The following is a 27,861-nucleotide window of genomic DNA, read 5'->3' as shown; positions in this document are numbered from 1 at the left end:
TCAATGTCCTTCGCCTTTATCTTTCATAGGACTCAAAGTCCTCACCCTTATCTTTCACAGGACTCAAAGTCTTCGCTTTTATATTTCATAGGACTCAAATTCCTCGCTTTTATCTTTCATGGAACTCAAATTCCTCGCATTTATCTTTTATAGGACTCAAAGTCTTCAGTCTTTATCTTTCATAGGACTCAAAGTCTTCTATCTTTATGCTTTCATAGGACTCAAAGTCCTCTGTCATTTATAATTTATATTTCAAAAACTTCAATATCTTCAGTCATTTACGCTTTCAAAAGACTACAATGTCTTCATTTACATTTAAAAGACTTCAATGTCTTCAATCATTTACGCTTTCAAAAGACTACATTGTCTTCATTTACATTTCAAAGATTTCAATGTCTTTAATCATTTACACTTTCAAAAGATTGCAAAGCCTTTATTTACATTTCAAAGACTTCAATGTCTTCAGTCATTTATGCTTTCAAAAGACTACAATGTCTTCATTTACATTTCAAAGACTTCAATGTCTTCAGCCATTTATGCCTTCAAAAGGCTACAATATCTTCATTTACATTTCAAAGACTTCAATGTCTTCAGTCATTTGCACTTTCAAAAGACTACAATGTCTTCATTTACATTTCAAAGGCTTCAATGTCTTCATTCATTTACGCTTTCAAAAGACTACAATGTCTTTATTTACATTTCAAAAACTACAATGTCTTCTTTTTATCAAATATCACTTGAGATCGTTTCAAGGTCCAACGCCTTAACGATTCTCTCCGCTTTTCAAATTTAAAAGATCGTTTCAAGGTCCAACGCCTTAACGATTCTCACTGCTTTTCAAAGTTTAAAACATCGTTTCAAGGTCCAACGCCTTAAACGACTCTTTGTTTGCAATTAAAATAAATCTTTCAAAAAACATAAAATCAATTTAACACACAAACATTCAGACTCAAAGAACTATGTAGGTCTGAATTCCTCATCACACCTGAGGATATGTGGGAGGAAGGGCAACACCCTTGTCGACCCCAAAAAAATAAAAAATATAAAAAGAGAAAAATAAACGATTTTGAAGTCATGTTATGCAAACTCGATTAAAGGTTGCCACCCCTTATGGCGTGCGCGTGGGGTGCTAATACCTTCCCTATGCGTAAACAAATCCCGAACCCTTATTTTCAAAATCCACAGACCTTTCTTTTTGGTTTTTCTAACGTTTTCCTTTAATAAACATTGGTGGCAACTCCCGCGCGTTTTCCTCTTTGGAAGAGACTCCTTTGGCTTTTCGCCTCATCTTCCCGTCGAAGGGTAGGTTGTGACAACTTACTATCTCTCATACATCACATGATTATGTCTTATCTCAATCAAAATTTATATGGTTTGTCATCATAAAAAAAGGGAAGACTGTTAAGTCTAGATGGTCCACTATGCTATAGTTAGACAATCCATCCATACCCTAAGTTTTGATGATTAGAAAGATATAAAATATTGGTGGACTAATGATTTATTCTTTAGCGAACAAGACTTACTTAATATGAGCACACATGGTAACAAACATTTATCCTATGCTATTTACTAGTTATCGTCCATTCACTCACTAGAGATTGTTTTGTATAAATTTATATTTGACATCCAATGCTCTGTTATCAACATGCGTCCAAACATTATGAAAACCAGTGTCCATACATTGTGTCTTTTATTTGCGTTCAATGGACTTATTCACTCACACAAATTATCTTATATTAAGAATATGTGGTGTCTGACCATGAAGTGAATATATGTTAGCTAAAAAGGGAAGTGCACAAACTTGACTTTCACAAATTCCTTTTCCCTCTCCTATTTTGAATTGCTAAAATTTGAATTTGAAGTATGAAAGGACAAAATATAAGAGAATAGAAGAAATCTGAAGGAATATTCTTCAAAGTTGTTAGCGCCATAGAGAAAGGAGCACATGATTGTTGTTTGTACTTTTATTCCTTCTCTCTCATCAAGAACATAACATGTTGCAAACCTCTAGCTATCAGTCAATGGTCATATCAAGACAAGCACAAATCTCATAACAGATCTCTTCATTGAAATCTATAAAAAGCGACTCGAGCTCTGTTATTCGAAACAAGAAAACAAAGAGAAAAATGAGCAAGTGATTTTGAAGTGATATTTCGGAAAGTTCATTGGACGATATTTTTTGGGCTTAGGTTGTTTATACTTTTCTTCAAAAATTTAATTCATGGTATTCGAGCTTATGTGTTTATCCATTCTATTGAGTGATTTGAATCTGCATATCTAATTCAAACTTTTGTTGTTTGTGAAAGTTAGGAGTGACTTAATATTAAACAATACTTGGATGCTCATAGATTCTGAGGGAGCCTAAGGCATATGCCAGAAATGGCCTAGAGAATATTGTGGTAGCTAGGAGTGGCAGGACAAAATATTTATTGTAATCAAGTTTTGATTAATGGAATCCTTTACTGGTTTGTAAAAGAGAATTGGATCCAACTCTATTTAAGTGAACCAGTATAAACCTAAGTATTTCTATGTCTCTCCTAAGCTATTTGGTTGGGATTCTCTTGTGTTGGTTTTGATACACTTTGTCACACAAGTCTGCACTTGAAAACCTTTGTGAAAACTCTGTTTACTAGCATTGGGCACAATCCACATTTGGTTTTAAACATATTGGTTTTTGCACTCATTGGACAATACATTCAGAGTCCAGTGTTTAAACATATGTGTTTATGTAAATCATATCCTTTACAAAAAGCTTTCAGTTTTCTCTAACACACTATTCAACACCCTCTTCTAGTGTGATACTACCTCTAGTCTTATATATAAGCAACAAATGGTATTTTTCTTTGGTCCTAATTATAAGCAAGAATGAACAGTTTTCAAATTTATTCAGAGTTAAATGTCTTTTATATCCTTAATTTATTGTTAACTCTATTTATTAAACACTCATTCATTGGACTATGAGAATTAACATTAAATGAGACCATCACTTAAAACACTTAAACTTAAGAGCACTTTTGGAATAAAATATAAATTTATGATAGTATTAAATGTGACCACCACTTTCCTTGGTCTTGATGATTTGTACTATGTTGCTTATATATTGGGCCAGAGGTAGTATTTGTTATTTCAGATTTGATGGTAAAGGTTGGGTCACCGACTTTTGTTTTGACTGGTGGTGGGTTGGTTATGCACGTTGTTGTCAAAGCGGCACAAGGACAGTGGTGGCGATGTAAGATTGACTCTGAAGCTTCAATGGTGGTATATCGATAGAGCGATGATGATTACGACAACCACCACTCATATTAGAAAGCTTTGGTGGTGAAAGACTTTGTGATGCAACTAGTTTGGATGGGGGAGATGGAGAGATGACTGGAGACATGAAAGGGGTATTTTAGATATGAAGAAAAATGATGAAATGGGTATTTCAGATTTGAAAACAAGGGAAGAAAATAAGAGAGAAAAAGAGACAGAGAAGGAAAAATCTAGAAACAGAGGCGAAAAAAGATAAAAAGAAAAATAAAATATTAACCATTGATATAATATTGAACTAATTTAAAGGTTCATAAAAACTAGAGTTTTTTTTTGTTTTGTTTTAACTGATTCAAGTGATTTTTAATTGTCAGAAATTGTAATTGAAAATTCAAAATAAATAGCAGTAGTTTTACCATCAAATACCGCGTTTTAAAATTTTTAACTAGCACATCATCACTTAATTGATGACATGGATGCAAAACAAATTTTTTGATATATCAGGGATCCAACACAACAAAAAAAATTATTAGGAATCCTAAAAAGAATTCATTAAGTTATTAATGACCTAAAACATATTTATGCCTTATAAAAATTATGGGACCAAAATCAATAATTTAAAAATAAGGTAATCAAAATTGCAAATTAGGAATTATAGGAGACCAAAATTGCAATTTAGTCTTATTTTAAAAGGATTAAGATACCCATGAGTTCATCCATAAACTATCGGTTTAGTAACATCGGTTTAAGAGAGTGCTTAAGAAGTCAACTAATAAGAATACATTTGTGCTACCAATACATTCTTTGATATTGGTTAACATTTATAAACTAAAAAGTTATAAAAAGTTATGAGTGAGGTTCAATAAATAAGGAGTATGACCTATATTCTTAAAAAAAAGGGAATATGACCTATATAATTTTGTGCTTTTTCAATAGATCTTGTCCGATAATATAAAATGTGTTAAAAAGTATGTTGCAAGTATTTTTCTTTATATAAATATATAGAGGCTACATGTATACTAATGGATTAGACTATTTTATCCATAAGATGACCAACTGTTTTGTTTCTCTAGATAAATGGTTTATCATGAATAAGGTTTGTTTGGATACACAACTACATTTTTATTTGGGGGATACAAAAGCAAAGCCAGGAAGAAATGATGCATCAAAATTGTACTAGTCCAAATACTATTTCCTCTCACTATTTCCAAACCAAACGGACTTTAATTGTTATTCAACAAAAATCAAATTTAAAATCGAAACTACCAAACACAACTTAGCAATATTTCGCACACCTAACTTGAGACGTGGCCAACACCATGCAACAAGAAAATGAGTGTATTTTAAACCTTTAGGATCCCATGAAAACATACATAGAGAAAAAGTGAATGGATTGAGCAACAAATGAAAAGGTGATGACTGTATTTTCACCATCCAAAAATCAAAAACAAAAATTTAGATCATGTTCTATTATCAAAGCATGTATAAAACAACATTTTTAAAGTATGCCTACACACCAAATGCTGAAAGTTTTGACCACCCTAGCAAAATGGAAGCCCTCTTCTTTCTTAAATCAAGACTAAGCATGGAATTTTATAGAAGTGTCACTAAAACTTACTCTCCACATTTTGACAAGAACCCAACAATTACACTGAAGTATGCCTACTTTTTTATTTGGTCTTTCACATTACTCAAGGGATTAAGCTCATCATCATCAAAATATTCTTCATCACTATCATCACCCTCATAATAATAATACTCTTCATCCTCATTGTCCTTGCCATTTTGAAGAAGAAATGATACATCACTTGATTGTTCACCTATTAACTTCTTTTGAATTTGATCTCTAATTGCAGTCCCCTGATATATACCCAAAGAGTGACAAAAAGTGAAAACAAAAACAAAAATAATGAAAAGCTAATTAACTAGTGACTTGTTTGCATAAATAACATGTTTATGAATAAATTAGCTCACCATCTTATGACAACCTTCTTCAAACATTTCTAGAAATCCAACAACAAAACGATCAACATTTTCTACCCATTCATTTTGATGCATACCAACATTCTTTGCTACAGTTTGAATCTGTATTTGAGCAACGAAAAATGTGTATATCCATTATAATTCAAATCCACAATAGGTAATTTTAAAATAAATAAGCCAACATAAAGCATATATGTGAATGAATGTCCATATGTAACATACCTAAGTTCTGATACAATACTTTTTAAGTATAAATAGATAATTATTAAAATTGTTTAGAGTTAATTGTTTCATAAACCTTCATTGCATGCAAAAACAAAATGTGTTACCTTTATTATAGGAAAAGGTGCTAAAACCTAATAATTGAAGCATATTTGCTCATTTAAAGTATTATTCGGGAGAAACTAAAACCAAAGTGCAAAAATAATTTACTTCCACTTTGACAAAATCACCATTTTTATGGACATTTTTTTCTCATTCCACCTCTGTAATCTTCTCTTACTCCACTACCTCTTCCTTCATCCCATCATATATATTGCATTCACCCTCATCTTAATTAAATGATATGACTCATTAACTTAAAAGACCTTTACACCAACCTTCTCTTGATGCTCTTTTACTTTCTCTTGGAAAGTTTTCAACCTCCTATTCACCTTTAGTCGTTTTTCCTGTTTATATCCAAAGAAACAACAAAACATTGGCTCCTTCATGAAAAAACTCACTTGATAATGGGCCGTATTTAAAAAATAATAAGATCATCAAAAACATTTATACCAAAATTATACCTTCACATAGCTCACACCGAGATCTTTTCTTGAGTACCCACGATCCAAGTTTCGTAGCACATATTGATTATAATCTTTAACAATCCTCATGATCACGTCTGATGTAGAAATACCTTCAGTCCGTTGTGTTTCCTTAAATTTTCCAACAGCCTTAACCTGCATAGAAAATCATACAACTTGTTACATAAGTAGGAAAAGAAAATTGTAACAATTTTTTTTTAAAAAAAAAGAAATTTGATGTTGAAGGAAGGAAATTCTGATACATACAAATTCATAAACATCATTTGCAACACCACTAGTATCAGCATATCTGTCAAGAATTCATTAACAACCCCTAACGTTAAATTAAGCATTTAAATGCTTAAGCAAGAAGCTATGATCAATATAGGCGTATAAAAAAAATAGTAATTATAAAATTGTAGCCTTACCATACATGTCAATTTCTAATTAAATAACATATTAAAAACTTCTAAAATTATTAATGCATGGACTACTTATTTAAAATATTATAATGCTAATTAGAAACATATATTTAATACTATTTCAATATTGTAAACTTAATGCACATAAGATAGAAAGTTTGTGAAAAGATAAGTAAAGATTAATCTCAATTGGATTATAGGAAAAAAAAATTAAGTTAAGCTTACGGCAGAGAATCATGAGCAACATAGTCTATTTTGTGCTTGTCAAGAAACTCTTGATTGATAACCCATGGTGCATCTGGAATGACTTCATCCACCCATCTGCTCATGGTGAAAGAATTATCGTAAAAAATGTCATACAAATCATTAGTTGGTTAGGAAGTTTATGGGAATTGATATTTCTTTTTTTATTTATTCAATTTTACACTTGTGCAATAAGTTGGGCTAGTGAATTGATTCTATAATCCCGTTCCACAAATTAGAAGAAACGATGCCTTATGAAATTAACAACTACACCACAAAGCTTGATGATATGTTTGATAATGATAAAATGATACACACCAAAAGAAAGGAAATTAAGGTTCAAGTGCACTTTCACTCCCAAGAACAACATAAGTTTATGTTGATATTGTTATAACAATAAGAAAGTCAAAGCACAAATCAAATAACTTTTATGACATCTTAATCAAATTCTCACAAATCTTCAGGTAATATTAGAAATTTGACCAATTACAAAAAAACCCAAAAAACTAGATCCTTGATACATTAGCAACCAATCATGTTTGCTTGTTTGTTACTCCATATTAGAGTTTCAAAATAAAAACTCATTTTCGTCATGTTAATAGATGGTTTCCAAGTAATTGCTAATATCTCTAGAACTACAAAATTCTTTGAGAAACTCTCACATTGATGTTCTTTACATACCAAGTTTTAGCTTTAACCTTATTTTTGTGTCCAAACTAACCAATTCACTGCATTGTTCTAACTTTTTTTATTTCTCATGTTAAATACATGACCTTCATACTATGGAGATGATTGGTGTTGCTAAATTTAAGTCAAGCTTATATGCAATGATGTCTAAAAGTATGTTACTCCCTCAATGTAATTTTGTAAAGATTTAAACTCTCAATTTTAGTATCTAGTGTCAAAATCTAGGTCACCCATCTCGTGAGAAATTGCTTTTAATGCAAAAATATTATCCATCTATTTATTGTACAAAATCCAAGGACAAATGTAGTGTGTCATTTATCTTTGTGCATTTTGTTTTTAGTTATAAGTACTTTTGTGTAGTTATTGATACTTGGACATTTTTTTTATAAAATCAAAATGTGAAATCTCATCTCACATTAAAAAGTTCGTTACCTAAATTGAGATCTACATTAGACATGAACTTAAAATGTCTTAGGTATAATCGTGCACTAGAATTTAACCTTGTTGATTTCTATAAATCAAGAAGCATTATCCATTAGACCTCATGTGGTGAAACTCCACAACAAAATGGTGCTGTGGAGAGAAATGCATTTTAGCTGTAGATAGAGCCTTATTTTATAGGTTGTTATTTTTAATTGTTTTTGGAATCATGTTATTGTCAATGTTGTATATCTCATAAATAGGTATTTGTCTTCAATTTTTCTTAACCGCTCATCATATGAAAAAAAAAGTATGCAACCAAATTTCAAACATCAAAACATTTGGATGTATGTGACTTGCAAAAACACTCTTGTAACATGCAAACAAGTTAGATTCTCAAAATTGAATTTTCTTATGATTCAAACCTATAACGAAAGGACATTTTTGTCTTGCAAAATAGAGAAACTTATATTTCAAGACATGTTTTATTTCATGATAACATTTTTCCTTACACTTAATCAAGTAGCTATATCTTGAAAACAACTTCCTCCACTCCGACTTATGTATCTATTTCCTGCTTTGAATGCACTCAAAACTTCTCAAAAGAAGATTTCCCTTTACCAATGAAAACATGAACTTGATTACCACTTCACTCTTGCCATCATGTACTATGACAATCAATTTGCCCTCCATCTTGCAGCCAATCCAATATATTATAAGCTCAGCAAACATATCAAAATAAATTGTGAATTGCATCATGTGGTGTAGACTCAATGATGCAGTTGTAACAACATACCCACAATTACATCACACCCCAATTATGTAGTGATTTCCATTCATTTGTTATTTATTTAGTTGTACATGTGTAATTTATTTGGGTTGGTGAACCGATTCTATTTTTCAATTCCATTTTTTTTACATTGTTTCTCGTATGTTCTTCGATTAACTCAACAGACATCACATTTGATGGAGATTTTATAGAATTATCATTATTTTTTTTCAATGTTGTTTTTAAAATGTTTATGTAACATGCATTTTCTTGTCTCATCTATGATATTGATAATTTAGAAAATAAAAGTAACAGTGATATGATACTTGCAATGGCGGAGGGACTCATAACGTTCGTCCTCTGTCATAACAGTTTTGCCTTTGTACTTGTGGGTCACTGCATCGCTGCAACATCCAACCAAAAGGTACGTGTTTGGAAATCTACAACTCCAAAGAAGAAACAAAAGTTATGCATTGGAATAAAAAATAAAACATAAATTAAAATGGAAAACACACACACAATAAAAATAAATTAAAACGACATACATTCATAAATATAATATAACACAAACATACGATTTCTTAGCTTGTTCAAGGGAGCGTGCATGGCCAAAGTGAAAGAGATCATAAATGCCATCGGCATAAACACGAGCAGGATGGTCTTGCGGAGGAGTGGTAGTGGCCAACGCCATCTTCTGATCTAATTAGAATTTTTCCTCTGTCTTTCTTTTTCTAATTTCCTTAACAACAAATATTCACCTGTGATTATGCGTGAATTTCGTCATCTATGTTTCATTTTCTTATATAGAATTAAAGTTAAGTAAATAATTATATAACTAAATATTTTGTTCCTCTGAATAATCTATCAATTTGGTCTATGAAGTATTAACCTCTCTCTTAAATAGTTCATAAACTAATTAAATTATATATGTAGTCCCTAAAGTATTAGAAATCATGCTACATAGTTTTTTTAAGTGCTATATTTTTTTTTTCAAATTAGTCCCTTAATGTTAGTAAAATATATCAACATGGGAACAACTAAATTGAAGGATATTCGATATTTAGGAATTTCTTATATTATTTTATTTGTTTAAGGACTTTTTAGGTGAAAGAGTGATACTTTAGGAATAAATTAGTGATTTATTATGTTATTTTCCTCCATGTACTAAGAATGGCTTTGCTTAACCTATCTAGAATGAAAATGACATTATTTAATCACATCTTATGTGGTAGAGTGTACACTATTTCATTGTAGGTTTTTAATTTTTCTATATTAAGCATTTAAACATTTTTATTTATTTTTATCTATAATCTTTTTTGGATACATTTGATGTAACGACATGCCTCGTCGCTATGATATCACTACTCTAAATCACAAAAATTTCAATTTTTAATTGAAAAGTCCATTAATTTTCTTATAAAAAATGAAAGTAAATTTTTGACGATATACATTCACCAAACAACACACTATTACTTAAATGAATACATATATAATGTATATAGGTATAATAACTTAGTACACATCATTCACATAATGGAAAGTAAATTAGTTCATACATATAATTAAATTTGTGATTTACATTCTCAATTAAAAAAAAGAATTATGGAACCAACTACGGAGGAGTTAATTAACAAAAGCACAACTCTCTCCCAAAATAATTTTAATGTCATCACGTCGGCTTAGCGACTCCACAAAAGAACCTCACTTCACGTACTTTACTGTTGTCATTCTACTCCCACAAACAAAGATTTACGATCATCACAGGTACCAACCACACGGTACAAAAATTGTGAGGGTGAGTTTATTATAAAAGAAATTAATACAAAAATCAAATAACCATAATTAGTAAGAAAACATTAACAAATACCATAAGCATACACAAACATCCATTAGTCCGACATACACTCAACAAGTAGTCATCATCCATCCATAATTTTAATCAATCATGCTTAATATGATGCATACACCTCACCTCAACTCTCAAATGCAATGTGGTACCATTCATTAAGGAAATAGCCTAAGTGTGTCCACACGACACTCTCACTTAGAAAAACTAGGTAGTAAGTGTTGAGGTCACCCTATCATGCACAGGCAACTCCCCCTCCCTCCACGGTGATCAGCCTGAATTTTAAGGGAGTTCCAAATCGAGTGACATGCCCCCAAGTACAAGTATTCCTCCTCATGAGAAACTACAAGTACTTAATGACAAAGTTTATACTATTTTCATGCAATATGAAGTATGAAACATAGGCTTCATCAATGCACTGACAGTGGATAATTAAAGATTCTAAGCCATCCCCCCTAGAGATGCTTAAAACTCTTTAACCACTCTATTTCCCCACCAGGGATATCCAACATGGTCACTGCACCCCCCATGTACATACACAACATACATCATCACAATGATATTTTCAACATCATCAACATCTCATCTCAATGTCATTATTAACATCAACATTGTCTCATCTCAATGTCATTCTCAACATCGACATCATCTCATCTCAATATCATTCTCAACATCATCATCATCTCATCTCAATAACATTATCAATAATAACAACATCATCTCGTATCAACATAGTAATAAATAACAACATCATCTCATATCAACATAATCATCAATAATAACATCATCTCATATCAGTTAATATCATCAATAACAATATCATTAGTAAATCACATTCCGCATATACATACATATACAGTTCATGTATGAAATTCACACTCCATAGGTCTTCAGACAACACAAGTCTAATAAAAACAATAATGTCATTTTTCAATAACAGACATATCGCATCCCATTAATCAAAACATTATTTTTCTTGAAAACCAGCATGCAACAGGGACATGCATACATCCCCATAGTTAGGTTCCTTAACCCCAACTATGGTATCAAAAGCTGTAAATTATAATAAACTCCCCTCACCTATCGTGAGCTCTACGTTAGTTCCTCTTTGCATCGCTAAGAGACCTCTCTCATTTACGTTCGTCAGTCCAAATGCAAGGTTCTCAGAGAAGTTACAAAAGAAAGGATTGAGAGATTTTTCTCCACCGAATCCTTGAGGTGGATTCTAAGGATTCCGCTTCGATTAAAATGTTCCTCTTGGTGTGGTGGTTTGGCGGCAAGCAACGGTGGCTCGTGGTGGCCATCGGTGGTTGTGGGTGGTGGAGAAGAAGGTGTTAGGGTTTGGGTGGGTGTTTAGAGAGGAGGAGAGTGAAAAAATCGTATTTTTTACGTTGAAGAACGTATTTATAATCGTATTTTCAACTTAGGTCAATAAAACTCCACATAACTCAATATCCACATGAAGCAAATCACACATGACTAATTTATACCATACCTCAACTCATTCAAGTCAATCATATAATCAAATAACACAAAAAATACAATTAAACATCGATTTATAATTAGCGATATTTTAGGGTGTTGCATTTGACGTGTCATTTCAACTAACTTTTAGATAAAGGCTATATTTGACATGTCATTTCAGTTTGAGTTTAACTTTTTTATATTAGTTATAAAACTTGTTTGACCTCAGTAGTAGTGTTCAGTAAAAAAGTATTTTTTAGTAACTTATAATATTTTTTGAGATACTTTTTTTAGTAGCATTTTTTTGAAGCAATTCTAACTTCTAGATTTTATATTTATTCATCTTTTATCATTAAAATATTTATTAAATTTTTCTTTTGATCTTTTTTATACTATATGTGATCTAGGGCAAGTCACGGGCTATTTTCATCGCTTATCAAGTTTTCATGTCACATGTAAAGTATGTAAAATTTAAAAAGTTTTTCTAGTTCCATTGAAAGAAAAATAGAAATGATTCTTTAATATAAGATAAAAAATACAAAATAAAATTCCTAACATATTGATGATAAGATTAAGATTCACTAAATTAGATTATGCAAAAGTATTGCGATAAAATTACAAAAATTAATAAAAATGAATAAAAAAGGAAAATAATTTTCATATTTTTTTTTCAAAAACTTTATTCATGTAATAAAGGGGAAAAATGGACAATTAAAAAACTATTAAAAATAGAATGAGAATTGACAAATACTTTGGAACAAAAATAAGATTTTATTTGTTATCGATAAAATAATACTAATAACTTGATTTATTCTATCATTTTAAAAGGAAATATTTATTATAAAAAATTAAGAATGAAAATTAAAATATAAATTATACAATTAAAAAGTATATAATATTGAATGTAACAAAAATTGTGTTGATAATAAGAATATCAAAGTTTTATTACTATAACTATGTAATTAACATTAAAGTTTATCTAAGTTATGGTCTACATACCTCCTATTCTATAATGTTTTTAAAATACGAGGCTCACACAAAAAAACTTAAATTTGGAAGAACATATATAATGGATTTTACCTATATCAGATAGTGATTTTTTATTATTTAATTAATATGTGAAAAAAGTTATAATGATCTAATGTGTGACCATGCACCAATGTGGTGGTGGTGAAAACTATTAGAATAATTATTTAATGAATCAATTTATGTATTAGCATTAATCAATTTTTGAGAATTATTCTTTAATTATAAATATATTATTTATCGTTAAGAAGTATTATTTATATTATTTATGGTCAAGTATTATTATTATTATTATTATTATTATTATTATTATTATTATTATTATTATTATTATTATTATTATTATTATTATTATTATTATGACACTAATTTAATGATGGATATATTATATTATAGTTTTTGTTTTAAGAGTGATCTTGAATGGGGTCATTTTTGTGCAGTCAGTTGAGGGATCCCTTCTTGCTGCAAAGAGTCATAAAACTGACATCCCAGTACTCAGTATCAAACTTTGTGAGACACTTAACATTAGAAAAATTTTCTCTCACCAGTTGAAGCATGTTCCCCTCTGATGCATGGAATAAATTAATTAAGTGTGAAGAGCAATATTTTTATTATTTTGAAAAATAAATTTTAAAATTTTAAAAAATAATAATAAACAAATATATTTGTTTATAAAAATTAATACGAGATTGCAACATACATTTATTTTAACTTAGAGGTTGTTTGACAATGTCAATGATTTATTTGGAAGAAAGGGAGAAATTTTAAAATATAAACAAAAGAAGAAAAATCATGATAAAAAAATAATGTTATATGAGCTAAAATAGAATTTTGATCTCTTATTTATATTTTTTTAATGAATTTGACCAATTGGTCTTTCTGTCAACTTTTGGTTATGATAAAGTCAATTTTGCCTAACTTGATATCTCTCTCACAAATTGGAATGAATTAGTAAGTTCACCAAGTTAGTGTGATATAACATAACTCAAGGATCAATCTGGTTTTATTGCTCCGGAGGATACACTAACAAAATACTTTTTAACGGGTCAAAGTAAAAAAATTTAAACCTAAGAGACTAAATTTAAACAAAAAAATAGATAAGAAACCAAAATTTTATTTTAGCCTTTATATATACCATTTAACTTGTAGGGTGGTCAAGCCGTGAAGTGGAAAAAAAAAATAAGAAGAATCACAATATATTTGTGTTTAAAGACTTTCATATGTTTTTTAAAATAATAATAAGTAAAAGAGTGAATAAATAAATTTATTATTTAACTATTTCACCATAAATTTGTAATTAATATGATATTTTTAATTGCACCATTAATCTATCTATCTATAGTTTTTTATATCTTTATTTATTATATCTATATCTATCTATATATAAGTAAGATTTACTTGAAACTTTTACATTCATTAGATAAAAACTTAAATTTTATAATAACTATTCATTTGAGAAAACAATCTGAAACTAAAACTTGACCATTCATCAAAACATAAACTCTATAATAACTATTAACTTTAATCAATTCATCAAAACATAAACTCTACTGGGGACGCCTTAGAGAGTTAAGTCATTTGATTGAGTATGTAATTTTATCGTGACTTGTTCTTTATTTATTTTCCTTTTTCTCTTTTATCCTTATGTTGTGCTCGCGTTATAATTGTTTCATTCCGCTACAATTCTCTTTTTGGTTTTTCTTCAACTTCATATTTTTTATTCTTTGTTTGTTCATACTTGTATATAACCTTTGTCACGTTAGTTATTGGGGTGTATCTTTGTATATATTACCTTTGTAGTTAGAAATAAATTATGTCATTGAATCCTGAGGTAGATGATATGAGATGTACTTGTTGTATTTGCCTGGGAATTTTTTGTTTGTTTGGCAGGTATGGTTGGGTAATTCTTAGGTTACTCCGTTCACACATGACACCTACACCTTTTTGCACACACGTTGAGATATTGGGCCCTGGGTCTGTATTAGCCATAAGGGAGTGGAGGTCGATCTGTGATCATGTTGGGTCTCTGCTCGCTTGATAATAATGAAACCTTATTTAGAGTTTTCCTCTTTTAGTGATGCATTATCACTGATAGTCCCTATTGCCACAATGTATTACCTAAGAGGATGATATCTCTAGAGGCCAGTAAGGTTACATGAAAATACCCTTGGGAGTTGTCACTAGACAGTGGACTTTTGGATCTTTCTATTAGGTTCCTGAATTAGGGACACAGAGCAAACTCATCATGTTTGATTTCCTTGATTGCATCATGCTTGGCATCACAATGGAAATATCATTCCTGCATATATCATTTATTATATCATGCATTGCATTGTCATGCATATTCATTTAGCATGTTTTTGTTCATCCAATTGTATACATCCGGTTATCATCATTCACATGTTATGCATAATCATGCCATATAGTTGCTTATGCCTTGCATCCCCTTCTTCCTCGCCAAAAGTCACAATGAAGTGTGAAAGTTTACAATGCGTTTTTAGTTTCATGTGTTGGGTACCATGGTAATGGCTATAAACAAACCATGTTGGGGTTATACAATTCTTTCTCCCGAAGGTGATTGAAAATCACATGAACATGGTACCTAATGCATTTGTTAATAAGAAATGGTGGTCTTTCGGGCATCTTGTGTCAGTTTACTAAATATGTTTGTCATGCATAGCATAACTATGCTCAAATCATTCATCATATCTCCTCTATGATAGGGTGCTAAAGTATTGGCAATCAAATTTCTATTCTTGCGAACATGGGGTCGAACCAAGCACATTATTTTAAGAAAAGGTTTGTCAAGTCAAGGTCAAAAATCTAGAAGTAGCCAGCTTGCGAAAGTTGGAATGGATGGATCAGGTTCAACGTCAGTCTTTCAATAAGGTATATGGAAAGATTTAGGATCTGGCAATGATAGAAGTGCCAATTGAAGTCATTGCAACTCTTACCCAATACTATGACCAAACGCTCAAATGCTTCACTTTTTGGGACTTTCAGTTGGCACCGACCTTAGAAGAGTTTGAGGGGATCTTAGGGTGCCCAATAAGAGGAAGGAAGCCATACCTCTTTTCTGGTACTACCCTTCTATGGCGAAAGTGGCAGGAGTAATCAAGATCTCAGAATGAGAGTTAGATCAAGTATAGCAGAGTAGGAATGGAGTAGTGGGAGTACCAAGGAAGTGCTTAGAAGAGAAGGCCGAAACCCTGGCAAGCCAAGGAGGGTGGGTATCATTCATGGATTATTATCACTACTAGTGTTCGGGGTGGTACTATTTCCGAATATAGACGAACTTGTAGATCTAGCAGCGATTGACGTCTTTCTTGCTTATCACCACAACAAGGAAAGCCCAGTCATTACTGTGTTGGTAGATGTGTATGATACATTCGACTTAAGATGTGAGAAGAGTAGTGTGAGAATTGTCTGTTGTACGCCTGCTTTTTATGCATGGTTGGTATCCCACGTCCTTAATTACGAAAGTAGATTTGTCTATCCTTTACAAGGTCATCGCATGTGTTTGGGAAGAGCTCTTGGCAGATGTGACGGGGTCATCCATTAGTTGGTTCCCACAGTGGAAAGAAGGGGTGATAGGAGTATTGTGCTCATGTGAAGGATTTTTAAATGTCCCTTTGATAGGGATGAGGGGTTGCATTAATTATAACCCTATGTTGGCCATAAGACACTTAGGGTATCCTATGAGAGGTGTGCCATCAGAGGAAACCATCATGTCTTTCATCGCATAAGGATTCAATGAAGCTAATACATAGATACTTCAAAAGATCCGTAAGGCATGGAATAAAGTGGAAAGAAAAGATAAGGAGCTTAGAGGAAGAAGCAATGATGTCATAGGTGGTTATCACAAATGGCTGAAATCTAGAGTGCAAGGGATTGCTTGGGTCAAAAAGCTAGAGGGTCTAAATGGAAAAAAGACAAAGGTGTTCGAGGAAAGTGAAGAGGTGTAAGTCTTGAAGGCAGAGTTGGAAAAGACAAAAGTGGCGAAAGAGAAGCTGAAAGTGGTTGTCACTAGAGTTAGGAAAGAATGTGATAGGCTGAAAGATATCAACATGTCCATGGTGCAAGCGTTAGAGTAGGAAACGAAGAAAGCCAAAAAGGAAGAGTCAAATAGAAACAAGTCCCAAGGGGCTTTGTTAGGTAGTAGTAATGAACTCAAGCTTAGAAAGGCCGAGAGAGATAAATCAACGATGGAGAATGTAATGTTAAAGGATGAGCTAAGGAATTGTCAGAGGTCAAATGAAAGTTTGAAAGAGCAATTGAGCAAGACAGAAAAGAATATGTTGATAATCATTGATCAATATAAAGAAAAGGTGAACCTAGCTGCTAGTCATAGGCAGGTGCTGAGAGATGAACAGGCGAAGGTGTCAGCCTTGCAGGTTGAAAGAGAGGCAAGGGAAGAGGTGAGAGTTATTGCATGAAGAAGGCATGAAGTGGATGGATGGGTTTGCTCTCACTCTGAATGAAAGTCAAGAGCTTCCAAAGCTGTTAGCCAAAGCCAAGACGGTGGCTAACACATACTCTACTCCCGATGAAGTTCATAGTCTTTTCAATTACTGCCAACACATGGTCGAACTAATGACCCACATAATTAGGAATCGCTGATGTGTCCATGTTTTATTTCTAGTTTCTTTTTGACTTTGACGAGATGAACAATGTTTTTTTTAATGAAATTAGAATTGATTCGACCCTATGTTCTACTGAATATCCTATGTAAAATTCACAATACTTCAGCAACGTATCATTCACATGCATTCATGCTTGTTTGTCTTTCCATATTGGTTGCATTGCTCATTGCATTATTTCCTTGAATTCGAATCATAATCATTGTAATCAAAGAGAAAGATCACGCTTTACAACACCATTACCAGATGCGTGCCAAGGCCAGAATAATGAGTGAGATAGAAGAGGTACATGAACAGATGAAGGCCAACATAGAGGCCATGAAGGAGCAGATGACAATGATGATGGAAGTAATGATGAGCATAAGGAAGATGATGGAGGTTAACACTACTACAATTTTTGTTGCGAGTACTGCTACTAAGATGGACCCAATTCACCTGTCCGGTTTCAATCAAGTGGGTCATCCAGTCTCAGATGTAGTAGGTCAAAGAGGTGAGGCAGCAGAAAATGCATGTGGGCCTCGGGCCTCATTATGTCCAGGTTCAAAGCAAGCATTCCCTTCCACCATATGGTTTGCCTCCCAATTATACACCACCTAATGTTGTATACGCTCTAGTGAGAATGTCAACAATTTTGCACCCATACTCATTGAGAATCAACAACCCCAACCTGATCATGCCCATGTTTCTCAACCCATAAGGGAAACACATGAAGCTCCCCAAGACCACACTCTGGCTGATTTCGGGCCCCACCCCGAATATTCCACTAAAAGGCATTCCTTTTCTAGTGTCCCCGTGCCAAACACTCCAAGGGGCCTCAGTATCAATCACCACCCCAACCCTTACATTTTGCGATGGGAGGAGGGCCTCCTGCTATAGTTGAGAAGGAAATACTTTGATCACATAGAGGAAAGGCTGAGGGCCATTGAAGGAGGAGGAAATTATGCCTTTGCTGACATAGCAGACTTGTGCTTGGTACTCAACATGGTTATTCCTCCAAAGTTCAAGGTGTCAGATTTTGATAAGTACAAGGGAACCACTTGCCCAAAGAATCATCTGAAAATGTATTGTAGGAAGATGGGCGCGTATGCAAAAGATGAAAAGTTGTTGATGCATTTCTTCCAGGAGAGTCTTGCTAGGGCAGCTATTACTTGGTATACTAACCTGAAACCTTCCTTGGTGCATTCCTGGAAGAACCTAATGACTGCTTTCATTAGGCAGTATCAGTATAACTTTGATGTTGCTCTAGATAGAATGCAACTATAGAATATGTGCAAGAAAGACAATGAATCTTTCAAAGAATACGCTCAAAGGTGGAAAGATCTGGCAGCTCAAGTAGGGCCCCCGATGATGGAGAGAGAGTGATAACAATGATAGTGGACACATTGCCGGTGTTTTACTATGAGAAGATGGTAGGTTACATGCCTTCAAGTTTTGCATATTTATTGTTTGTTGGCGAAAGGATCGAAGTGGGTCAGAGAATAGGGAAATTTGATTATGCTGCTAATGCGAGTTATAATAATAAAAGACTTGGGATGAGTGGAGGGAATAAGAAGGAGGGAGAAACCAATGTTGTGATTGTTGTTCCTACATGGCCAAATTTCCCACTAGCCCCTTTAAATCCCATGTACTAATATCCTCCCCAACAATATCAATACTCAGCCAATATTAGTCCTTCCCATTACTCACCATCCTACCAACCAAGAACGCTCAATCATCCACAAAGGCCACCCCTAGATCAGCCATAAAATCCACCAACTGCACATCCAAGACCAAACACCACCCCTAATACCAATCAAAACACCAACCAGAGAAGGAGCTTTCCAGAAAAGAAGCTTGTAGAATTCACCCTAATTTCAATCTTGTATACTAACTTACTCTCGTATCTGTTCGATAATGCAATGGTAGTCATAAGCCCATCAAATATTCCTCAACCTCAATTTCCTAGAGGATACAATTCCAATGTGACATGTGCTTATCATGGGGGAGTTCCAGGGCATTCCATTGAGCATTGTATGACCCTAAAACATAAGGTGCAAAGTCTGATCGATACAGGCTGGCTGAGATTTGAGAAGAAGAATCGCTTGTGAATTCTGATGTCGTCAAGTGATACTATGCATGATGTTTGGGGAAATTTGAAGGTTGTTGTTAGATGTTTCCAATGACTCATTAGGATTTTCAGGTTTATGCTATTATTGTAAACAACAGTCACAATTAATATGGATGAATTTGATGTTGTTGTCTTTCATTCTCTCATAATTATATCTTTGCTTATTTAACTTACTGGAATGTGAATGTACGCCATTGGTTTGTTTGCTCAAGTGACCTATGCTCTTGAGTTGATCTCCAAGTCCGCCCAATCAAAAATTGCACATTCTACACGTTTGGTGGGGGTGTCGTAAGTGATGAGTAAAGCTGAATAAACATTTGATTGACTGTGTTTCCGAATCAAAAATAAGAAGTATAGACATTCATGTGACCTCATCTTATCATTCTTAAAAGTTGTCTTTCTCGAGAGAAAAAATGAGTTGTGAAGAACAAGAGTCATTTAACTTAATCTGTCAATTGAAAATCCTTTAAATATTTCTTGTCCTTGAAAATTCTTTTTCAAGAACCTGCATAGTTTCTTTTGTTTCTTCTTGCTACAAGGTCATGATAAACGACAACAACATATACCTCTGAACCCTACACTGGGGCAATGCAGGCACCATGCATAAGCTTCAAGCGAACCTAGGGGTAGATAAGAAGTCCTCACCCAATAGGTTGAAAACCCAAAAGGGTGGCCTAGGCCAAAATTAAGGAAATAAAAAAGGAAAAACAATCAGGGGTGTGTTATCAAAGGTTTTGTTCCAAAATCCAAACTGTAAAAGTCTCTAGTCAAGATTTGAAATGACAAATGGCCGTGTTTATTCATCCCAAACACTAATTTATCCCTTGTTACCCCTCCCGAGCCAAATCATGTTTCTTTTCTTTTAAAAACAACAACAACAACAACAACAACAAAAAACCCTAAGTAGGAACCACCACTAAACTGGCAAAAAGAGAAATGCAAACAACACATGCATGAGGTTTACCAAGCTTTAGGTTGGGAAACAATGATGTAAAAAAATGGGGGGCAGAAAGCAAATCCGCCAAAGGCGAGGGAAGCAAAAAAAAAGAAGAGAAAAAGAGAAGACAAGAGTCCTCCAAATTTTACAAGGCACAAAAGTGCAATAAGGATTAATGTATAAGACAAATGAAGTAAAGCCTAACCTAAAAAGTTTAAATGAATAAAAGTACAAGCAACGCTCTCGAGGTTCGTACTCAATATAACCCTTAAACACTCTTTGAGCCTCTCTAATCCTTTCTTTCATTGCCTTCTTACCCCTGACCACGTTACAAGCCCAATAAAGTTCATGTGGATCAAGGAAAGACTAATTTTGCTTTTGAGTTAGGATTTTGGAATAGAACCCACACACGCTTGTGATTGCCAAAAAAACCCCGAGGTTTGCACTTGCACGTTTGAGAAGAAAACTCATTCGACCAGGAGCTCATGGGAGATACCCAAAGACAATTGTGATAGTAGGGTACATCTAATGTTAGTCTCTCATGCAAACTCCTTAGAATTCCTTTGAAATCCAAGGGTAGCCTTCTTATATAAATTCTTTCGTGATTAGCCCATGTTATCAAGTTTCAATGGGATCGACAGACCCTTGGCACCACTTTATGACCTTAAATCAAGAAAGTTTCACTTGGTCATATACCAAAGTATAACAATCAATTGCCATCCTTCAATGGCGCATGCAATCAGTCCCAAAGCCTTATATTTTCTTGTTGTGCAGAATAATCAAAGTTTTTAAACAAAAAGGGACGAACCCTAGGATCAATATTTCAGTTGATTGATTAAAAAGTCAAATGGCTCCACTGCCGTCATCCAAAATTGTCAAGTGATTAAGTCAAACAAAATATACACTCTGAGGGAGTCTCCGAAGGGATTTGCAAAAGATAGGATGAGATTGCATGAATTATCACGTATTTCAGAAAGCGACAGTCAATTTGTGTTTTTCACAAAAAAAAAAAAGCAAAAAAAATCAACAAAGAGGGAAAGAATGTCATGAGCATTGCATCATTTTCATGATTCAAAATCTTTTGCATTGCATTGCTTGATACAAAGCCTACATTTTACTGCATTTCAAGACGAAATTTGCACCCCTCTGCATTCCATAACTCATGCACCATATCAGGCTATAAGTGCATAGATTTTTCTTTATATGTCAGTTTCCAAAATCCAATGTCCTATCTTTTGAGTTTGGGATGAGTGACCCTTTCAAAGAGTCAACATCTTGCCTTCTTATATGAGTGACCCTTTCAAAGACTCAATGTCCTCGCCTTTATGTTTCATAGGACTCAACGTCTTCTACCTTTATGTTTCCTTGGACTCAACATCCTCTACCTTTATGTTTCCTTGGACTCAACGTCCTCTGTCTTTATGTTTTCATAGGACTCAACGTCCTCTATCTTTATGTTTTCATAGGACTCAACATCCTCTGTCTTTATGTTTTCATAAGACTTAACATCCTCTGTCTTTATGTTTTCATAAGACTCAATGTCCTCTGTCTTTATCTTCCATGGGACTCAATGTCCTTTGTCTTTATCTTCCATGGGACTCAATGCCCTCTGTCTTTATCTTTCCATAGGACTCAATGTCCTTTGTCTTTATGCTTTTCAAAGATTTCAATGTCTTCTGTTTTATGCTTTACAAGACTTCAATGTCTTCTAATTTTATGCTTTTCAAAGACTTCAATATCAATGTCCTCTGCTTTTATGTCCTATAGGACTCCAATGTCCACCATTTTATGTTTTATAGGATTTCAAGGTCCTCTGTTTGGTGTTACAGGACTTTAATGTCCTTTTGTTTTTTTGGTTTCTTTTTTTGTTTTCTCTGGCGTCCGGTTTTGAATAGCCAGATCGCTCAAATGAAATTAGTGTCATTATTTTTACTTATCTATTATTTTCAACAAAAGATAAGTAAATAGGGGCAACTTTCAGACCCTAATTTCATTCGAGTATAATGTTTTTATCATTCGGATATGATGTTTTGATATTGCTAATTGAATTACGATGTTTGGCACCGGTTATAGCGTAAGGCCAAGGGGTCGCACAGGTTGTTTGTCAGTTCCAGAAACAAAAGCCACAAGGAAGGGGCAAAATGGTCATTTCCTAGAGGTTTCTGACCCTAAGCAAGCTACTCACCAGGGCAAGCTCCAGCTCGCCCACAGCTCGCCCATCCAAATGACTTTTTCTTTAAATAGCCATGTAGGGGGAGAGTTTAAGGGGTTCAGAAAAAGAAAACAAAGGAAAAAACACAGAAGAAAAAGGAGAAGAGAAGTAAAGCTGAGGCGCTACAGAATTGTGATCGTGGATAATTTCCTTTGTCATTTCTCTTGTTACTCTTGCGCCTTACGCAACGATTGATTAGTTTTTTTAAAGGATTGGGTTAATCTTTGTACCCTTGTTGATGCAATCCTACCCCCCAAGGGAATTAGATAGAAGACTCCAAGAATATTGGGTCAGAGATGCGAGAGAAGGCCTTAGGGTTCTCATGAGCCTTAGGGTAGATTTCGGGCCCATGGGCTAAGTATGAGCCCACCTATCTTTGTACATATTAGATTAAGGTTTCATTATTTTTTAGCCTTGTATTTAGGGCTCCATAATGTAGGTAGGGTACCCTAGAAATGTATAATTTTTTAGTCTTTGTATTTTAGGGCACCTAGAATAGTTTTTGTATTAGGGGTTTTGTAATTTCACATGCATTAAGTGAATATTTGATGTGTGTGTAGGGAAATAAATTTAATTGAATTAGTTGAATCCCAATCCAATTAAATTTTAGAGGGGGAGATGAGCATTTGATTGCTACACCCCATTGTCACATCATATAATCACACTTTGTGCATGTTCTTCATGCTTTACATGCCTCATGACACCTAATCACACTTAGTGGAGAATGTTGGACTTGATCTTGGATTAGTGGGTTGAACCATAACTAAAATTCACTAATCATAATTAGTGAAATTTTGGCTCCAAAATTTGGCTCCACAAATTCAAGTTCAAATTCAAGTGAAATTTGAATAGAAATTCAAATTTCCCTCCAATTTTGTGTGACACTTAGGCTATAAACAAAGGTCATATCATGAGGTTAAAAAATCTAAACATGATTGGGTCAAGAAAGAGGAAGATCTTTTGGCCAAACTTAAACCAATCCAAGACGAATTCAAAGTTGTTTGAGAGAAGCTAGTTGAGCTTCGAAAAAACAAAGAGACCAATGAACAAAACTAGGATTTCCTTTATCTTTCTGCTCGTCAGATTGTACAAGAATTAAAGGGTTCACTCGAGAAGAGAAGGCAACTCGAGCGTGCTCAGAAAGAATCTTTGAATGCCCTATCCACATGGATTGAAAATTTAAACAAAATTAGGAGGAGTCATTATGTCAAATCTGCCAAATCCTCATCAGCCTTAGATTCTTAGGAAAATTTCATACAAGTTGTAACAACATCCATTAGATGTAAACTAAGTCCTTCATGTGCTACTAGAGTGATTAAGTATCAAAAGTACTCATATCCACTATAGGTGAATAAGTGGAGAATCTTGGACAAGTTGTAACAAGAGTGATTAAGTAGCAAAAGTACTCATATCCACTCAAAAGTACTCATATCTACTAGAGTGATTAAGTATAAAAAATTTCATACAAGTTGTAACAACACCATTAAGGGTAGTTTTGTAATTTCACATGCATTACGTGAATATTTGATGTGTGTGTTGGGAAATAAATTTAATTGAATTGGGAGAAGCCCAATCCAATTAAATTTTAAAGGGGGAGGTGAGCATTTGATTGCTACACCCCATTGCCACATCATATAGTCACACTTTGTGCATGTCCTTCATGCTTTACAAGCCTCATGACATCTAAGCACACTTAGTAGAGAATCTTGGACTTGATCTTGGATTAGTGGGCTCAAACATAGCTAAAATTTACTAATCAGAATTAGTGAAATTCTGGCTCCACAAATTCAATTTCAAATTCAAGTGAAATTTGAATAGAAATTCAAATTTCCCTCCAATTTTGTGTGACACTTAGGCTATAAATAGAGACTATGTGTGTGCATTTTTTCAACTTTGATCATTTGAGAATTACACTTCAAAGTTCAGACCTCATTTGAGGCACAAAATTTCATGCTCCTTCTCTTCCTCTCCCTCCACTCATCTCCTACCTTCAAGCTCTTATCCATGGCTTCCTATGGTGGTGAGCTTCTTCTTGACTCATTTTCTCTTTGAAGTGGCATCTCCAATCATCTTTCTTCCTTCTCCCTTCCGCTGCCATTGAGCTTCAAGAAGCAAAGGACTCCATTGATGAAGAAGATCCAAGGCCTACAAGCTCCAAATGGAGCTTCATCAACCATTATCAAGAAAAAATCTTTTAATTGGATAATTTGAAAATGAGCTCTAACTTGGATTTATTGAGCCAACAATATACAAATATTTGGTTGCAAGTTAGCAATGAAACATGTGACCATTTAGTTGATGCATTAATTAAAACCATGAAATATCTAAATGATTCACATGGTTGCGAGTTATAATAGTATGTTTTTCAATTGTACTGATAAACATGCAATACAAATTTAACATTGACTTCTTACCTTGTAAGTCATTATACTATTAGCGAGACATACAAAATATATCTCGAACTATTTTTTAAATTATTTTTCTTGGTATTGTTCACCATAAAAGGCACACCACATACAATAAGATTTATATATTAAATATTTTTTTAATTTATAAGTTTTTTTATAATTTGAGAAAAAAATAATAACTCTTGACTAATGATACATACAAAATAATAACTTGTACCAAAATTGCGTATATGAAATTATAGGAAAATCAAAATTATAATTTATTCTTTAATAAAATAGTTTAGAAATACGTATATGAAATTCATATATACATACATACATTATTGGTTCCTTAAATTTACAAATCTTTTAAGTGAAATAATATATCTTCAAACAAAAACATGAATCAAATCATAATGTGAGAATAAGTGTGATGATAAAATAATCCAAAAGTAATCTTATAAAACATTTAAATGATGAGTAATCAATGTTGATTGATTTATAACAATAATGAATAAAAGTTATATAATAGAAATAAACTATTCAAATAATTATTTGATAAAAATATATATTTGCAACATCCACTTTAGACAAAACTTCAAATATTTTTAAAGTTGTTATTCCTTGATATTCTTATTCCTGGATTTTTTTTCCACACAATATCAATCAACTAGTAATTATGAATGTTACATATACATATTCACAATATAACATATATATAATATATTTTTTTGATGTGTACATACGCATAATATGTTCACCCACAATAATAATATTAATCAATATAAATATGATAATAAATATCATAAGCAATTATCTTTGCTTTCTATTTTAAAATTATTAATTAATATGTATATAATTATTTAGATTGCATATATCCAATAATCATATGTAATATTCTAATACTATTTATCAAATGTAATTACCTAAATTAGAGCATATATCAAACAGATAAAATATTAATAATAACATATTACCTTATATTATGTGATTCAAATGCCCATATATTATGTGATTCAAATGCCCATATAGAAATACTATAGGCCAAACTAATCATGTTAGGATATCATGTAGAAATGGAAATAAATTAATATACACAAATTGATATTTTAGTAAACAGCTAAATGTCACATTCTTCGAGAATCAATTTTTTTTTCTTACACATTTTTCCACTTCTAGTGAGAAAGAATCAATTTTGCCTGTCCTTGTTTTTTCAAGAATTAAAAATTCTTTCTTTTTTACTTTTTGCAATATTTTCTCATTTCTAATGAGAAAGAATCAATCTTTTTTATTCTCATTCTTCAAGAACGAAAATTCTCCCTTTTTCAATTTTTGCATTGTTTTTCCACTTCTAGTGGGAGAAAAAAATATTTAAATTTCTTTCTTTGATAAGGTCTTCAGGCTTTTTTACAAAAAATATTTTTAAATTTTTTTATGTGATAGTGTCTTCAAGACACATTATATCTAAATAAAATTTACATTTATGTGAACAATATAACCGTCCACATCATAGTTATCAATAATATGATTAGGGAGAAAAGAATAGTCTTGCCTTAATGTGAATTCAAAAGAATATGACTTTCTCTTTCGTAAGATCAAATTGTAATAAAATCTATAGGTTTCTGAAACGCCCCGTTTAACTAAAAGGGGAGAAAAAGAAAAATAATAATATAATAATAAACTAATACACCCCCCCCCCCCTTTTAATTTACCCGAGACCACCCCCGCTCCAGTTTTGGACCCCGAGACCCCCTCCCCCATTTCCAGAGCTTCTTTTTCTTCTTGCAGCAGTCCACCCCCTCTTAACCCTATCTCTTTTTTCCCAAAACCTTATCTCTCAATCTTTCACTCATCTCATTCCATTATTCCGAAATTTTCAAGCTTTTGTATCCTTGTGTCTTTCTACACACAAGAAGGTGGCTGGAGAAAACGGAAAACACTACCCATTTCCTTGGTTTTTCTATTTGACTTCTTTAATGTAAAATTTAATAACCCATTGTGTTAGATGAGTATGTTATAACACTGATTAGTTATGGGTTGGGTGAAAAAGGGTTAGAAGCTAAGTATTAATGATTATTGTGGTTTTCTCAAAACCCTAGGTTTGCTAAAATTGGGAATTTTGTCTAATCCCTTGTTCTATTATTTTAAATGCTTAGATCCTATGGAAAATGCGGAGGTTAACCTTCCTAACAGCAGTGGAAGACGTTGATTGCGTCGTTTAGGTGAGTAGCTAATATACTTAGCGATGTTTTTAAAGTTCATCTTGGAGAAGCAGGTTTACTTCAGAATATATTTTTTTTTTGTGAGCTTTGAAATTTATTTTGAGATTTTGATGATATACATGAGGATGAATGTTGAATTGTTTGTTTAATTTTATTTATGGTGAGTTCATGAATGATATTTCCGTTTGCTACAACGAAGAGATAATGTATGAGTTGAATTCTCATAGTATAATTATATTGTCGTTTGCTATAACGAAGAGATAATGTAGCCTATGAGTTGAATTCTCATAGTATAATTATATTGCCGTTTGCTACAACGAAGAGATAACGTAGTTTATGAGTTGAATTCTCATAATATAATTATATTTCCGTTTGCTACAACGAAGAGATAATATAGTTTGAGTTGAATTTTCATAGTATAATTATATTGCCGTTTGCTACAACGAAGAGATAATGTAGCCT

The 27,861-nt window shown here is 32.8% G+C and overlaps 1 protein-coding gene across 1 annotated transcript; it reads right to left on the bottom strand.

Annotated features, from left to right (window-relative positions):
- Positions 1–4,831: 4,831 nt before the first annotated feature.
- LOC114382668 (choline-phosphate cytidylyltransferase 2-like) lies at positions 4,832–9,249 on the bottom strand. Its single transcript, XM_028342237.1, has 8 exons — positions 9,134–9,249; positions 8,885–8,998; positions 6,665–6,760; positions 6,285–6,327; positions 6,018–6,173; positions 5,820–5,900; positions 5,224–5,334; positions 4,832–5,109 (listed from the first exon to the last, which is right to left on the bottom strand). Exons 1-8 carry the CDS (start codon positions 9,247–9,249, stop codon positions 4,912–4,914), a joined length of 915 nt encoding a protein of 304 aa, XP_028198038.1. The 3' UTR covers positions 4,832–4,911.
- Between the last annotated feature and the right edge of the window lie 18,612 nt (positions 9,250–27,861).

This window comes from Glycine soja, chromosome 13 (genome assembly GCF_004193775.1).
Source record: "Glycine soja cultivar W05 chromosome 13, ASM419377v2, whole genome shotgun sequence".
Classification (NCBI taxonomy): domain Eukaryota; kingdom Viridiplantae; phylum Streptophyta; class Magnoliopsida; order Fabales; family Fabaceae; genus Glycine; species Glycine soja.
Note: the sequence above shows the minus strand (reverse complement) of the source record. Positions and strands in the feature narration are given on the sequence as shown.

Excerpts from the sequence above, each read along its gene's own strand:
- LOC114382668 (XM_028342237.1), bottom strand. The coding sequence starts at position 9,249 with ATGGCGTTGGCCACTACCACTCCTCCGCAAGACCATCCTGCTCGTGTT. Across the intron at positions 5,901-6,017 it reads TCGGTGTGAGCTATGTGAAG|GAAAAACGACTAAAGGTGAA; the intron begins GTATAATTTTGG and ends GGATATAAACAG. Across the intron at positions 5,335-5,819 it reads AAGAGAAGGTTGGTGTAAAG|ATTCAAACTGTAGCAAAGAA; the intron begins GTCTTTTAAGTT and ends GCTCAAATACAG.